The following is a 16,912-nucleotide window of genomic DNA, read 5'->3' as shown; positions in this document are numbered from 1 at the left end:
CTTGGTATTTTAAGTTTTTTGATACCAGCCATTCTGTTATATGAAAAGTAGTTTTGATTTGGATTTTCCTAATGGTTAGTGATGCCAAGCATCTTTTCATGTATTTTTTGGCTATTTGTGTATCTTCTTTGATGAAACGTCTATTCAAATTCTTTGTCCTTTTTTTTTATATCCTTTTGAAAGCTGTAGTAGTTTGAGACTTTTCCAAATTGTTTTTGCAGAATGTTTCTCTTTGTTTGTGATCCCTGAAGTCTCTGTTCCTTTAATTCACACTCAGCTAATGTGTTTACAGAGACTTCCTTGAATGCCAGCTCTTCGAGTCTTTGCAGATTACCTCTGTGCTTTGGTAATCTTCAACCAACCCTTAACTAGGCTTCAATCCTTAGCTAGGCTTCTTTGAGTATAGAGTTCAGCCTGAGGTAAAAGCTTAAGGTCTTCCTTTCTGAGCATACAGATAACTTTCTGTGGAGGTGGTGGTTTAGTTGCTAAGTTGTGTGAACTCTTGGCGACCTCATGGGCTATAGCCCGCCAGGTTCCTCTGTCCATGGGATTTCCCAGGCAAGAGTACTGGAGTGGGTTGCCATTTCCTCCAGAGGATCTTCCTGACCCAGGGATCAAACCCATGCTTCCTGCAGAGCAGGCAGATTCTTTACCTGAGCCACCAGGGAAGCCTAGGTCACTCTCTAAATTCCCCCTGCTTTTACTTGTGTTAATTTCCCAGTCTCCCTGTCTTCTCTTCCAGGCCTTAGATGGTCTAGTGTATGTCTCCATCTTTCTTGCCCTGGGTGTGGGTCTGTAGTTTTCTTGTAGCTTTACCAAGTACTGAAGTTCCAGACTGGGTGATAAAAAGGCAAGTGCCTTATGTCAGTCCTTCAGATACCCTCCAGACAGGTTAGAATAGAATTGTAGAATAATTTCCATATCAAGCCTTCCCTGTCCCCTGGAAACTGGGAACCAGGCTTCTGCTGCTGCTTCAGGAGCTGACATTGGAGAAGGGGTGGGAACAATGAGGGGAAATACCGCGGAACTCTTCTGCCATTTTAAAGATGACTTTTTCTTGATTTGGTGTTTGCTTGACTAGTGTTAACTTTTGACTGTTTTCCAGAGCTTCAACAAGTTGGCTTAGGCTGTTCCTGTTTCTTTTTCTTTTTAAAACTGTTCTGCAATAATGAGAGCTTGGCACTTTCTAGCCTGTCATTTTGCTGACATTCCTTCTATTGAGTGTTTCTCTTTGTTTGTTTTTGGCTGTGTGGTGAGTCATGTGGATCCTAGTTCTCTGACCTGGGATCAGACCTGCCCCACTCATGTTGGGAGCATAGAGTCTTAACCACTGGACTGTCAGGGAAGTCTGAGGGTGAGGTGAATCAACACAAATGTGGGAGTCATCTCACTATTTGGGGAAACCCTAATAAAAAGTCACTGCATTATTTTGGGCCTAGTTTGGGGATTAGAGGGTACTGCAAGGAGGACAGAGAGAGAAAAGGGCTAGGAATGGAAAAGTACTGTTTACTGACTCAGAGTTTAGAAAAGTGTTCTCCTCCCACTGCCTCCAAGGAGGTCTGCTTCTGAGGGAGGCTCTAGATAAAGGGACCTCTTAATGGCTTGGAAAAGACTCTGATGCTGGGAAAGGTTGGGGGCGGGAGGAGAAGGGGACGACGGAGAATGAGATGGCTGGATGGCATCACCAACTCTGTGGACATGAGTTTGAGCGTACTCCGGGAGTTGGTGATGGACAGGGAGGCCTGGCGTGCTGTGATTCATGGGGTCGCGGAGAGTCGGACGCGACTGAGCGACTGAACTGAACTGAATGGCTTGGAATGAAGATACACATAAGAGCATGACCAGACAGCGGGACCATTTTTTTTTTTTTTTGGTGTCTTCTTCAGTTTCTTTTATCAGTGTCATAGTTTTTAGTGTACAGGTTTTCACCTCATTGGTTAAATTTATTTTTAGGTGTTTTAAACTTTTTGATGCAGCTGTAAATGAGATTTTTAAAATTTGCCTTCTCTCTGGTGTTGGAGAAGACTCTTGAGAGTCCCTTATACTGCAAGGAGATCCAACCAGTCCATTCTAGAGGAGATCAATCCTGGATGTTCATTGGAGGGACTGATGCTAAAGCTGAAACTGCAATACTTTGGCCACCTCATGCGACGAGTTGACTCACTGGAAAAGACTCTGATGCTGGGAAAGGTTGGGGGCGGGAGGAGAAGGGGACGACGGAGAATGAGATGGCTGGATGGCATCACCGACTCGGTGGACATGAGTTTGAGTGAACTCCGGGAGTTGGTGATGGACAGGGAGGCCTGGCGTGCTGTGATTCATGGGGTCGCGGAGAGTCGGACACGACTGAGCGACTGAACTGAACTGAACTGAACTGAATAGTTTGTTATTAGTGTATAGAAATACCACAGATTCTGTGTATTGATTTTGTATCCTATACCTTATTCATTTATTCTAACCAATTTTCTGGTGAAATCTTTATAAATTTCTATATATAGTATCGTGTCATCGGCAAGTAGTGACAGTTTTACACTTCTTTCTTTCTGATTTGGATGCCTTTTGTTTCTTTTTCTTGTGTAATTGCTGTGGATAGTACGTCCAGTACTCTTTTGAATGAAAGTGGTGAGAGTAAGCATACTTGTCTTATTCTGGTCTTGGAGGAAAAGTTTTTATTTTTTAACTACTGAATATGATGTCAGCTGTGGATTTGTCATATATGACCTTCATTTTGCTAAGGTTTGTTCCCTCTGTACCTACTTTGTTGAGAGTTTTTATCATAAATGGACGTTGGGTTTTGTCAGATGCATTTTCTATATCCATTGAGATAATCATGATTTTTATTTTTCATTTTTTAAAATGTGATGTATCATGTAGATTGATTTGCAGATGTTGAATCATTGTTGATTCCCTGAAATAAATGCCACTTGATTTTAGTGTTTGATCATTTTAATATATCATTGGATTCAGTTGGATTCGGTATTTTGTTGAGGATTTTTGCACTTAACAATCATCAAGGATGTTAGCCTCTTATATTTTCTTTTTGTGGTGTCTGGTTTGGTATGCTGGTTTTATAAAATGTCTTTGGAAGATTTCCCTCTTCAAATGGAAGAACTTGAAAAGGATAGGTATTAAATACTCCTTGAATGTTTTATAGAATTTTCTTGTGAAATGTCTGGTTCTGGGCTTTTGTTTTTTTGGGAGATTGTTGATTATGGTTTCCATCTACTTGCAAGTAATTGATCTATTCACATTTTCTTTTTCTTCATGATTCAGTCCTGGAAGATTATATATGCTTCTAGGAATTTACCCATTTCTTCTAAGTTGTCATTTGTTGGTAATATAATTGTTCATAGTAATCTCTTACAGTTCTTTGTATTTTTGCGTTCTTTCGTGGTGGGGCTATGACTGTTGCAATGGAGTGTTGGTGGGTGGAGCTGGCCCTCAGACTGGCTTCAGGGCCTGATGGTGGCTACTGCAGTGAGCTGGCAGGTGCAGTTGTCACACTTCTGGCTGTGAAACCCAGTGAAGACCGAGGTGGGCAAGGCTCACAACAAGGTGTACCCTCTGGAGCTAACAGACTAGAGGGAGAATTTCACAATGGCATCTGCAGGGTAGCCTGAGATTGCAAAAGTTGTTCTCACCAGTTTCTCAGGCCCCAGGGAGCGTCCCAACTGTTCCTATCTCTCCAGCAGACTCTTCAAGATTACTGGATGGATTCCCTTCACACTTCATTCCATGCGCTTTTCCCATGGTGTTTTTGTGTGGAATGGGACTGTGCTCAAGCACTTTAAGAGCAAGTTTTCCATTTTCTGCAGTTCTGTAGTTTTCCTGGGCATATTCCTTATTGGTTTTCAAAACCAGCTGTTGGGGGCTTATTTCTCTTGTGCAGGATCTAGGGGTTTAGGTGCCTGATGTGGAGCTTGAATCCTCTGCTCCCAGGGGAAATGCATATACCTTTGTAATCTCTCCTGTCTGTGGATTGCTGAAGTTGGGGTGTTTTTTTTTTTTTCCCTTGCAGAGACCATCTCTACGTCTCCTACCTGCCTTGTTGTTGTCCTTTTTTACCTTTTGTTGTGGAGACTCTGTCTATCTAGTTTTTAGGTCCCTGTTAGGGAGAGTTACTCTGCATATATTTGTAGCTTTGTTGAGGCCATGAAAGGAAATGAGCAGATCTCCTGAAATATTTCTGTATAGCATGCTTATATTTCAGCTTCTTGATTTTCATCCCAGTTTTGTCATAATTCATGGACTTATGAAGATAGGGAAGATATCAGTTACATTATGGGACGGGGGAAAAAACAACTCTAGGTATTTCAAGCAGAAAGGTCCTTTATATGGGAATTAACAGCTTACAAACTTATTCTAAGAGCTGGAACAGTAGTTAGGGACTACCTCTAGACCATGGTTCAGGGTTGTGATATTGTTGCAATCTAGAGGTCAGAAAGCTGTTTTTATGGCTGGCACTCCTGCTCGCTGTCATATCTAGGAGGCTTATGCGCCTCATTAAACTTCAGGGTCTCTGTCACTAGAAACACTTATGTCTGTCTGACCTTACATGCTGCAAGCAGACGGATAACCTTTGCTTTCCTTTCTTCTTCCATATCTTACTAGAGAACATCTCATTGGTAGAACTTTTTTTTTTTTTTTTACATTCAAACCATGAGCTGCAAAGAGACTGGGAAGTATAAGTTCTAGATGTTAACCTATTTCAAACAGAAAGGAAGAGTGAAAGGAGGGAGGTCCTGGTAACTAAGGCAAGGATATAGATCTCTTTGATACCTCTGTCCCAACACACAGCTCCCTTTCTGTTACAGTATAACTATACTCTAACTTTATTTAGGAAAAATATAGTCTTTATATTGTTATGGTAATGCGGATGCTACTCACAATTAACACATGTATATTTTTATTATTTTCCCTTCTCCCTCACCTGCATACTTTACTGCTATTTTGCTTTATTTTCTGTATATTTATTATTGATTCAACTCCAAACTCTCTTTTCATTTATTTCTATCTCTTCTCAAATTACCCTTTCTTGAACAAATTACTCCTGAAGTTTTCTTAATGCTGTCAACTTTGCATGGCTATTATCTGTGTCTGGTGTATAGCTATTATCCTTCTCGCCATGACCATGGTTATTCTTTTCACCTCTTTCATACTTTACTCCCACGTGTTGATGGAGCACAGTCTCAGCTAGCTTTCTGAGAAAGAATGTAGATACAGGGCGAGGTGGTTTTCTTTTTTGAGTTCTATTTATTTCTGTGTATATAAAGAAAAATTTTGTAGAACATTGCTAATACATATTTTTCCTATGTTTCAAGAGCAATAGCATCATTTTAGCCCATGAGAAGCAAGATTGCAGATTGTACTCAATGCTCTCAGCCTTTAAGTGTGGCTTGGCATTCTGCCATTTATTTTGATTTTTGGCAAGCAGTTTTGACCAAGTTGGTGACATGAGATGTGTAAGTGATAGTGCTGGATTATAAAAAAATGAAGAAATAATATCACATTGGACATTAACAAGCAGTTGTATTGGTGACTCCTTGTGCCTTGATGGAAAGGGTGAAGAACCAGGATAAAGATCAACAGACTTAGTATTTTTAAACATCTCTTGGTATTGTGAAGGGTAGTATATGCATCACTATACAAATCACTATACGTGATTTGTAGGTAACAAAATAATGTAGTTGTGCAGAACTTTCAGGAAATTTGAAGAAAATGAAGGATCACTACAAATCATGTGATTTGTAGTTAACAAAATAATGTAGTTGTGCAGAAATTTCAGGAAATTTGAAGAAAATGAAGGATCACAGCCAGAATGTGATGCTGGGATTGCATTTCCATGGGAGTTATGGGATGTTGATACTGTATAACTCTGATTCAGTTACTCTTTTCCAGGGACACATTTTCTGTCCTATTTGGAGTATATGTTATTAATTTACTTTTCATGTCTTTTTATGCTTTTCCCCTGCTCAATCCCTTACTGGGCATATGTTAGAACATCTTATTAATATTTTATCTTCCATGTTGCTTGACTTCTTTTTTATATTTTTAGAGTATTATTCTATGTAGCATTCTGAAGAATATCTTCCTTTCTGCCTGCAGATCTTTAATTCCGTGCTCTACTGTTTGATAGTTTTTACTTCATCTATGGAGTTTCAACTTGAATTAACTTTTCTTATTTCTGAACAGTTTCTACTTGATTTATTTTTATATCTATCTATGCTTCTTTAGAAACTGATTGCTTTTACTTAATGGGTTGTACTGATTTCTGTACATGACAATTTGAAAATTATACCTGTTGTGAAGATTGATTTCAGGTTGCCTAGTTTTCTCTACTTCAAGTCTGAATCTCCACCTCTTTCTTTCATATGCCTGTACTGCTTTTCCTTATGTTAAATTCTTTCATATACGTTATAGTTTTTTCTTGTGGCTATGAGCTTATTTTCAAAAGAAATGATCTTGTAAAGAAATGTAGTTCATGACCTAATTTTTTTTTTCTTTAAAATTTCTGGCTGGACTGTATAGTCTCAGATTGCTAACCATTTTACATTAATTGATTGGCTTAAGTACAAGTTTGTATTCCTTGCCCCACCATGGCAAAGACTTTGGATTTTAATCTTAGGTAGTTCACTTTTCCACCTAATTTGCTGGGTGCCTTGTGTCTGGCTCAGATGTTGAGTAGGTGGTTGGAAAAAGAAGAAAGGGTGTGTCACTCATCTAGGGCAGACATCTTGGAGTGCAGTCAAGTGCAGTCAAGCTTAGGAAGCTTTGCTATAAACAAAGGTAGTGGAGGTGATGGAATTCCAGTTGAGCTTTTTAAAAAGATGATGCTGTTAAAGTGCTGCACTCAATATACCAGCAAATTTGGAAAATTCAGCAGTGTCCACAGGATTGGAAAAGGTCCATTTTCATTCCAATCACAAAGAAAGGCAATGCCAAAGAATGTTCATAGTACCGTACAGTTGCACTCATTTCACATGCTAACAAGGTTAAGCTCAAAATCCTTCAAGCTAGGCTTTAGCAGTGCATGAGCCAAGAAATTCCAGATGTGCAATCTGAATTTAAGAAAGGTGATGGAGCCAGAGATCAAATTGCCAGCATCTTCTGGATCATAGAAAAAGCAAGGGAATTCCAAAAAAAAATCTACTTTGGCTTCCCTTGTGGCTCAGCTGGTAAAGAAGCCGCCTGGCAATGTGGAAGACCTGGGTTGGGAAGACTCCCTGGAGAAGGAAATGGAAACCCACTCCGTTATTCTTGTCTGGGAAATCCCATGGACAGAGGAGCCTGGTCGGCTGTAGTACATGGGGTTGCAAAAGAGTCAGACACAACTTAGCAACTAAACAATAGTCATTGTCACTATTTCTGCTTATGATTCTTCTAAATCACCATCTTTGTTAATTAAGAGATAATTACTGTGCATATACAAAGAACTATCACTGTTCCCCAAATGAGAAATATCTCCAGCAATGAAAATACGTATCTTTTAAGATAAAATTAGGAAATATTTCAGATTCATGTAGCTTTGACTCCAACAAAAGAGAAACTTGGTTACTTACATCACATGTCGGTAGCAGTAACTAACTAGGATATTGCTTCAGGGTGCAGCAGATGGCCTCTGAGTGACTTGGTGAGGAGAATGTTTACTAAAGGTGACAGAGTGTACCTATCCAGCATATGCACTAGGTCATTGGTAACGTAAGGTCTTAGCTTCAGGAAGTTATTAAGTATAAGGTCAGGGAGTAATTCCAAAGCATTTTAATAAAGTACATATTTCTAAGCAGATAATATTTTCTGTTCAGTTCCTGTATGGTAAGATGAAACTTTTAGGCTTTTCTCTAAATGACATGCAATATAGAATCCATGTGAGGTGTGTATATATGATATATTCATGAACCATGTGCAATATTTGTTATATAATATGTTTGTGGATACATATATCAGGCATGAAACTGATAAAAGTTTGATAATTAAGTTCTATTATAAAATGAAGTATTCATTGCTAGTTCTGTGAAAGTAAATGATAGTGTATATACTCTTTTATATTATATCTTAAGCTATTATGGAAAATTACAAATATACAAGAGTATAGAAATGGAATAATGAGCCCCGATGTACTCATAACCCAGCTTCAACATGATTATGATTATAGTGTAAATCAACACATCCTAGAGATGCAGTTTCTTAAAAGAAAGAAAATTCTTTTAAAATGAAAGAGCATTTTCTTGTGGAAAATGTCTTAAAATTAATAGCACATATTGGTTAATTTAGTACTGTGAAACACTGTACAGTTTTAGTAAATATTAATTTTGTAAGTATTAATAATACTTTAAACTCAGTCATTTTGCCATCTTGATATGTTTTAAAAAATAACTTTCCTGAAACAGATTTTTAGTGAGCATATACTTCTAAATCTTAAGAAACTCTTCATGGTATGGTGAACAAAAGAGCTAGTACCATCCTTACACATAATTTGTAGTTGACATCTTATCATTTTAGATGCAGGAAGAATAAAATCATTGAAGGAAATTTCTCTGTATAGTTGGCTTCTTATATTAACAGATACATTTATTAAGAATGACTCTTAAGAAGTTAAATGGGCTTTGGTAGGTCCTCAGATTAATGAAGGAAATGGCAACCCACTCCAGTGTTCTTGCCTGAAGAATCCCAGGGACGGGGGAGCCTGGTGGGCTGCCGTCTATGGGGTCACACAGAGTCGGACACGACTGAAGTGACTTAGCAGCACTTAGCAGCAGCAGATTAATGAAATTGATGACTGTGACTTTCCTGATATTGGATAAGGAGTTAGAGCTGTAAGCCTAACATTTGCTTTGCTTTCTTCAAAGTTTTTGTTTCTAGTAATTGTATTTTACAACCTAGTTCCCTTTAACATTACTGTTTAAAAAGTGAAATACTAATATTCATGAGTTGTTATTTAGTATTTAAAATATAAACTAACACAACATTGTAAATCAACAGTATGTCAACAAAAAAAGGAAAAAAATTAATACTAAAAGTGTTCAAAAGCATAACCGCTATCATTAGAGTATATTGATGTTATATGTTAATGTCCCTATTACTGCTTATTATTTAACTGTATAAACTATAGAGAATTATTAAGCAATTTTTTGGATAAAATCTGTTAGTAAGCATTATGATATGCGATGAATTAAGAATTTATAGTTTTTATTTTAGAAGGGCGTTTTCTGACAGCTGTTCTTTTATTTGATTTCAAGTGGGTGCTCATACCAGTTGTCATTACAGATCGATTTAACTTGCTCTAATACTTTTTTACCTTTGATTTGCCAAGAACTTCAGTTGGTTGTATGGAAATGTAAGCCTTTGTGTGAAGGAGTGTGTCATTGCATCAGAACTTGGCAATCACATGGATCTTAAGAAAACATGCTGTTTGTTCCCTAGAGAAGCTGTTCTATAAGATGACTTTGTTTTTATATTCTGTGCTAGATTAAGTGATTTAGTTTGGTTTGGCCTAGAGCAAAACGTTTCAGGTTATTTTAGAAAATCCTGTATGTGATTAACCTTCTGAAAATAATAACCAGTTTTAAAGTTTTTCTTTTTAAAATTTTATCAGTAGGCTGCGCAATACAGGATTCATTCTCAAAGTGTCATTTGTAACTGACAGTGAAAGCTGCTGCAGTGTTCCATCTAGTATATGCAGTGTTCCAGGTATATTTATTTGTTTGACTATGTCGGGTCTTAGTTGCGTGAAAACCATATATTTAAACCATAAAACATTAAATATGTATTTCCTTTTAATTTGACACCCTCCATGATATTAAATGATGTAAGTAATTAGTCTTTTTTTGATAGTAATTTCTATTATAAACTCTAAATATTAGAATCCTGAAACTACGACTGTTATAAATAGTCCCTAATTGAACAAACGTGATTTTTTTAAAAAAATGCTTAATTCTCAGGAAATTCATCCATTTAAAATTTTTCTATACTAAAATATTTCTACCATATATTAGTTAAATTAGAACTTTTCTCTCTACATAAACCAAGCAAGCAAACAGCCATGACAAAGTATAATTATAAAAGTTAATTAGTCTAATTATTTGTTCAGAGTTTCAAGGGAGTCATAAAGCTTTCTTTCAGTTCATTTTGAATCTCTCTGATGTAATGTGGCTTCTTTCAGAGTTTCTTGTAAAATGCCAGGGTTATTAATAATTATTTCATTATTAAGTTAAAAAATAATACATGCACATAGTAAAAAAAATCAGATTATACAGGTAGATAGATATGAAACAGAAATATTTCTCTCCCTCACTTTCTCAGTCTCTCAACCTCAACTCTTAGGCTCTTTCTTCAGAGTAACCACTGATAATGGATTGCTATGTGTATCCTATTCAAGCGTGTATGCATATATGAGTGTAATTTTACAGTTTTTTCTGTCTTTAATTTATCCATGTTCTGTACCTGTATTGTTTTAACTAAAGATTTAGTAAAGTCATGCTCAAAATTCTTCAAGCCAGGCTTCAGCAATATGTGAACCGTAAACTCCCAGATGTTCAAGCAGGTTTTAGAAAAGGCAGAGGAACCAGAGATCAAATTGCCAACATCCGCTGGATCATGGAGAAAGCAAGAGAGTTCCAGAAAAACATCTATTTCTGCTTCATTGACTATGCCAAAGCCTTTGACTGTGTGGATCACAATAAACTGTGGAAAATTCTGAAAGAAATGGTAATACCAGACCACCTGACCTGCCTCTTGAGAAACCTGTATGCAGGTCAGGAAGCAACAGTTAGAACTGGACATGGAACAACAGACTGGTTTCAAATAGGAAAAGGAGTACGTCAAGGTTGTATATTGTCACCCTGCTTATTTAACTTATATGCGGAGAACATCATGAGGAACGCTGGGCTGGAAGAAGCACGAGCTGGAATCAAGATTGCTGGGAGAAATATCAATAACCTCAGCTATGCAGATGACACCACCCTTATCGCAGAAAGTGAAGAGGAACTCAAAAGCCTCTTGATGAAAGTGAAAGAGGAGAGTGAAAAGGTTGGCTTGAAGCTCAACATTCAGAAAACAAAAATCATGGCATCTGGTCCCATCAGTTCATGGGAAATAGATGGGGTAACAGTGGAAACAGTGTCAGACTTTATTTTTTTGGGCTCCAAAATCACTGTGGATGCTGATTGCAGCCATGAAATTAAAAGACGCTTACTCCTTGGAAGGAAAGTTATGACCAACCTAGATAGTATATTAAAAAGCAGAGACATTACTTGGCCAACAAAGGTCTGTCTAGTCAAGGCTATGGTTTTTCCAGTGGTCATGTATGGATGTGAGAGTTGGACTGTGAAGAAAGCTGATCACCAAAGAATTGATGCATTTGAACTGTGGTGCTGGAGAAGACTCTTGAGAGTCCCTTGGACTGCAAGGAGATCCAACCAGTCCATTCTAGAGGAGATCAGTCCTGGGTGTTCATTGGAAGGACTGATGCTAAAGCTGAAACTCTAATACTTTGGCCACCTCATGCGACGAGCTGACTCACTGGAAAAGAGTCTGATGCTGGGAAGGATTGGGGGCAGGAGGAGAAGGGGACGACAGAGAATGAGATGGCTGGATGGCATCACCAACTCAATGGAAATGAGTTTGAGTGAACTCCGGGATTTGGTGATGGACTGGGAGGCTGGGCGTGCTGTGATTCATGGGGTTGCAAAGAGTTGGACACGACTGAGCGACTGAACTGAACTGAAAGATTTATTTTGGATGGGAAATTTATTTGCCTTATCTATTTATTTTATATTTAATCCCTAGATGGTTGACTGACAACAGATGCTTGTTGAGAGACTCTTCACATCTTCTGTCCACCTGTCTGATCATCAGGTACATACTGAATACTTACTTACTGTATGCCAAACACCCTTCTAAGGATACAGATGAAAGACAAAAACAAGGGCTGTGCCTGAATGTAACTTCCATATACATCCTTGGCGGATATATATCATAAACAATGAAGTAAAACCCAAACAGATGGCTTCATGAAAGTAGTAGCACAGGTAATGTGATGAGAGAGGAGTTTCTACTGTAGATAGGATGGCCAGGCAAAACCTTTCAAACAGATGGATTTTGAGCAAGGCCTAAATGATGGGAAAAAATGGTTTAGCAATCTAGAGAAGAGAAGTATAAAAGTTCTGAGGCAAGAATAAGTTTAGTGAGTTCAAGGAACAGAAAGAAGTTCAGAATGACTACAGCATAAGTATCGTCTCGTACCAAATAAATATTGCTTCAATGTGTATCTTTGTACATAAAAATATACATATTTTTAAACGACTAGTAGTAGACCTGAGGGATCAAATAGTATATGCATTTAAAATCTTGATAGCTATGGCATCTGGCTACTTTTATCCTTTATCCCTTTCCCTAAACCTTTTCTTGATTACCCAGGCTGTGGGAAACTTGGGTTATCTGGAGCTGGTAGGGAGTGGGCTGTGATGTGAGATAGTCAGTGAAAGGAATTATTTTTTGTGAGAGAATGTGAATATTTGAGAGACTTTTGTCTAGTAAGATGGAAATCCATCAGTAGAGCATATGCATATATTGTATATGTTGAGTTACCTGATATAACATTTGGCTCTCAGAAATATACTGCTCTTCTTTAGCCATTTAATGAAACCATCCCAGTACAGAAATTATCAACATTTCTCAATCCAGAAAATCCAAAATTTGGCATTGTTATAGTTGCATATAATTTGTTATAGTTAGAAATGATTCTTAGCTTTATACTCTGGATTCAGATTACACAAATTTGTGATTAAGGAGACATTATGAAAAAGGAAAGCCATTAAATAAAGTCAGCTGAACACCTTTGCTATGTGTGGTTTTTGTGGAGGAAAGTAGATGGGTATCTCCTATTTAAAATACGTTTTAAAAAATCCTGGGTGTTGTTACTTTGGGGTGTGAAGTCCCATCTTTAAATACCTTTCTATCCAAAAAGCATTGTTTCATTTTGAAGGATAAATGTAAAAATTACTCATTCTTTTTTAGGCAGATTAGAAATTTTAGACTGGTCAAAGAACAAATTTTGTTTCATTAAGTGTTTTACTGCTGAGTAAACAAGGAGAGTCAAGTCCCATTTCAGAGCATGGAGATGTTTGTTTAATTTTTTTCAGTCTCCATTTTTTGATAGCATGAAAGTAGGAAATATAGGCAGATACATTCAAATTCCAGTGTAGTTAGAGGTGGTATGTGGTTTCCTTGACTATAATTTGTTTTTTCTTTTTTCACTTATTCCAAGACTTAAAAACAACTTGGAGGAATGAGGGTAGGACTCTGTGATGGAGAAGATTTCATTTTAACACATGCTGATATGATATGTTCTGTTATAGTAAAGATTTTATTTTTCTTTTTTATGTGGCTAAAGATGAACTTCAGTTAGATTTTATTTTGCTGCTAGAACCTGTTAATATTAGTAATGTTAAAGCATTTAACATATTTTGTCTGTGATATAATGATTTAGCACTTTGATTAAGAAGCCTAGTTTATGTGTCTACTGTGAAATCATCCCACTAATTTTAACGTGAAGATATAATTTCTGATTTAAACAAGTTCTTGATATCAATCTTTAAGGTGAGTATGAGGAAAGGAATCAGAATCTTATTAGTCTTATCCTTTGTCCTAAAATGAATAGATATGTAAAATATGTTGCATGTTTACAAAAATCTTCTATTCTATTAAAATATGTAGATCTATAAGTTGTAATTATTTGAATCATTAGAACATCTAATTTTTGCTTGACAATATGCAAATGTGCCATTAAATCTGTTTTTTAAGATTTTTCCAGTTTAATGTCTGAATCCAAATTCATAAAGAGTTGGAAAAATGAGATGTCTGAGCTATAGGATTCACAGGGATTTCATATGAAGCCTATTTAATCAGGATAACACTGTTATTAATATTCATAATGTCAGCTGGAACACAAATGACAGACTATGGGGCCTAAAAATTTTACTTGGTGAATTTATTAAAAGTAGCTTAAAAAATTAATGAAATTGAAGTAAAGTTGGTGAATATGAAAATCTTGTGTTAGCAGAAAAAAAATCTCTATTAGAACTTTCTTTAAGACCATTTTGCATTGATGTCTTTTGACAGATTTCATTGGTACTTAAGAAAGATGCATGAATGGTCATTTAAGAGGATTTAAACACATTGGCACATTAATTTTTACATGAATAATAAGTACTTTCCAAAAGCAATTAACTTACAGTGTACAAGATATGAATTGAAAAATAAGACTGTGACATCAAGGGCAAAGCAAATGTGCTGTACATTTTAAACTTAGTGGCAGCACTTTTTAATATTTTGGTTTATTTTTTAGCTTGCATAGGCTGTGACTTAGAATATAGTTATTTTACTGCATTTGAAAGCATAGTAGAAAGGAATAATGTTCCCTCCCCGACTAAAAAAATTGGTACTGTTAAGCATTATCCCCTTCAAGTACCTATTGCATTTATTGGAGAATTAAACACTTGTTATACCATTGTTTATATTTGAGAATATGTTCAATTTTGCAGAAAGTTAAAGGGATGATTCTGAATAGGCTTAGTGATACAAATGCATATATGTTAACAGTGTCTTACTGATTATATCATAACTTAAATGTGTAATAAATGCATTTCTAAAAGTTTAGTATAAAAAATTTAGTTGATAAGCATCAGGTAGTATTCAAGTAAATTTGTTCTGAACGTTAACCTAAAAAAGTAAAAAGTTGGGAATGGCTTAAGTAAAACTGGGGTGTTTTATTTTGTGTACTGCCTGCTATTCTTTATGTTCTAAAATGTTCTTGTCGTGATATTATACCAGTGCTGTGTCTTTGTTGTTGTTGTTAATTGGAGTTCATTAAAAACATTTAGTTTTAGACCATTTTGTATAGTCACAGTAATACTGAGTGTTTTGTTTTATATCCATCAGAGATTATTTTTCTTATCCATTTTAGTACTTTGAAAAACATAGCTTAAATCTCTAGCAGTCTAGTTAGGGTTTACCACTGAGAGAATATAGGTATTGGTCTGACAGTCCAAGAGGGAACTAGAAGTTTCACGTGCAGCCAGTGCCCTATATGAATGATTTAGTTTCATTAGATTATACGAATTACCTGGTATGTTTTGGGACTTGTATTCAGAACTTGAATGGAAAAATCACTAATTACTAGTGTGTAAAGGGAGAAGCCTGGTAGGCTACAGTCCACGGGGTCGCATAGAGTCGGACACGACTGAGCGTTGGAACGGAACGGAAGAAATTATCACAATTAGCCATAAATGAAAATTTTTTGCTTAAGGAATTAAATCAAATTTATATATAAATTTATATATATATATATATTTTTTTTTTTTTCTTTTCTTTTTAGTGTCCTTTTAAAACTTAGATTTTGGGTTGGGGGAAATGTTTTGTTTTTGGCTCTGAAGTGTTCACTTATATGCCCAGGAGAGGGCAGCATTTTACTATATCAGTCTCATAAAAGAATTAGCCCTACTTAGACTGTCAATGTTTCTTGTAATTACTCCCAGTATATTTGTTGCTTGCTTATGAATTAACTTGCATTTATGGAACTAAATCATTCCAATCATTTAATTACACCTGAGGAGCTGAACTATAATTGCTTGCTTCCAACTAGGATCTGATATGGCTTGAGCAGTATTAATTTGGTGTTTACTTTTCTGAGTGCTAAAAGCATTAAAATGATTGTGCAATGGGATTACATTTTACTAATTGCTGGCATTCATTAGCTGGGTAAATGATGAGGAAGAGTGACTGTATATCGCAAAGGGATAAAATTATGGTTTTAAATAGTATATTACTAAGCACATTAAGACCTGTAAGGCATGTTTTAAAATACTCCAGAGGTTATTAAAGACTGTATTTTCTACATGTCTTGCTATATGAATCTCTTATTAAAAGACTGCAATTATTATTAACCTTTTTGGGCAATATGGAGGGAAATGGCTTCATTGACTGGAACATATTTCTTTGATATTAATAACTTCCTATATTTTCAGTTAATCCAAAAGTAAATGAGGAACTTAGAAAAAGATTGCCAACTCCAGATCAACATATTTAGAGAAAATTGGAATAGGAGAAGCTTGCTACAGCTTTATTTGCGGACTTTTTAAAGAACGCAGAGTTCTAGCTGTGAGGTGAATCTAATTTTATTATTCTCTTTAAAAGCATGCAAAAAAGTGAACTTGCATAGTTTTGATCATATTTATTATGAAAACAAATGCAAGAGAGAAATACCAATAATTCCACAGCTGAAGATAACCTTTTAAAAAATTAGAGTAACATTTTAAAATTACACACTATGAAATATTTGTGAAAATATACATTCAAATAAATAAGTTTGAAATTTTTGCTATAAACATATGACAAATAGAGTAAATTTTTAATTTTTCTTAAATTGTTGAAGTTGTGTTAATAGTTGGAGAAGACTTTAGTTAAATAAATTGAATAGTTCCCTAACTAAAGGAGCAAGAATGTCTAGACGCTTACCCTTGAATGGTATTTACTAAAATGTAAGTGTGAATGAAAGAACTTTTTTTCTGAGAAAAAATGATTTAATTTCACGTGTTGAAATATACAGTTAATTGTCCTATTATAAGTGTTTTAGAAAACCAGTTATCCTGTAAATTCTCTGTTAAACAAAGGTAAGATTTAGGTGTGTTCTGATATATTGTTTTAAGTTTATTTATCTAGAGTTGGCTTTATTTTAGCCTCAAATCTTGGCGCAAAAACCAGAGACATTGCCAGAGCAAACAAGAACAGAAGTGCACATGGAGGACTGGTCAAAAGGTAAGGACTTTTAAGGTATTAATACCAAACCCCAGGTGATGTGCTACTTTAAGGCACTGAATGAAGTGTGTTTGTTCTAACCAGTGTGTTAGACAGAAGC

At 36.0% G+C, this 16,912-nt stretch overlaps 1 protein-coding gene across 7 annotated transcripts in view; it reads left to right on the top strand.

Moving 5' to 3' along the window:
* MIPOL1 (mirror-image polydactyly 1) overlaps positions 1–16,912 on the top strand; it is a 312,066-nt gene that overhangs the window by 41,760 nt on the left and 253,394 nt on the right. For 5 of the 7 annotated variants that reach the window (XM_088829476.1, XM_088829478.1, XM_088829477.1 and 2 more), the window contains exons 2-3: positions 11,785–11,853; positions 16,734–16,812. The exons of 1 other annotated variant lie outside the window; for it this stretch is intronic. In XM_088829476.1, the coding sequence (XP_088685602.1) occupies positions 11,803–11,853; positions 16,734–16,812 (130 nt within the window). In that variant the 5' untranslated portion in view covers positions 11,785–11,802. Of the gene's footprint in view, positions 1–11,784; positions 11,854–16,022; positions 16,161–16,733; positions 16,813–16,912 lie in introns of all 7 variants that reach the window. One more of the 7 variants, XM_088829479.1, reaches the window with a different exon arrangement.

The sequence above is a fragment of the Moschus berezovskii genome, chromosome 21 (genome assembly GCF_049115385.1).
Source record: "Moschus berezovskii isolate FMDL1 chromosome 21, NW_MosBer_1.0, whole genome shotgun sequence".
Classification (NCBI taxonomy): Eukaryota; Metazoa; Chordata; class Mammalia; order Artiodactyla; family Moschidae; genus Moschus; species Moschus berezovskii.
The sequence above is the reverse complement of the archived record's forward strand: the minus strand, read 5'-3'. Positions and strand labels throughout refer to the sequence as shown.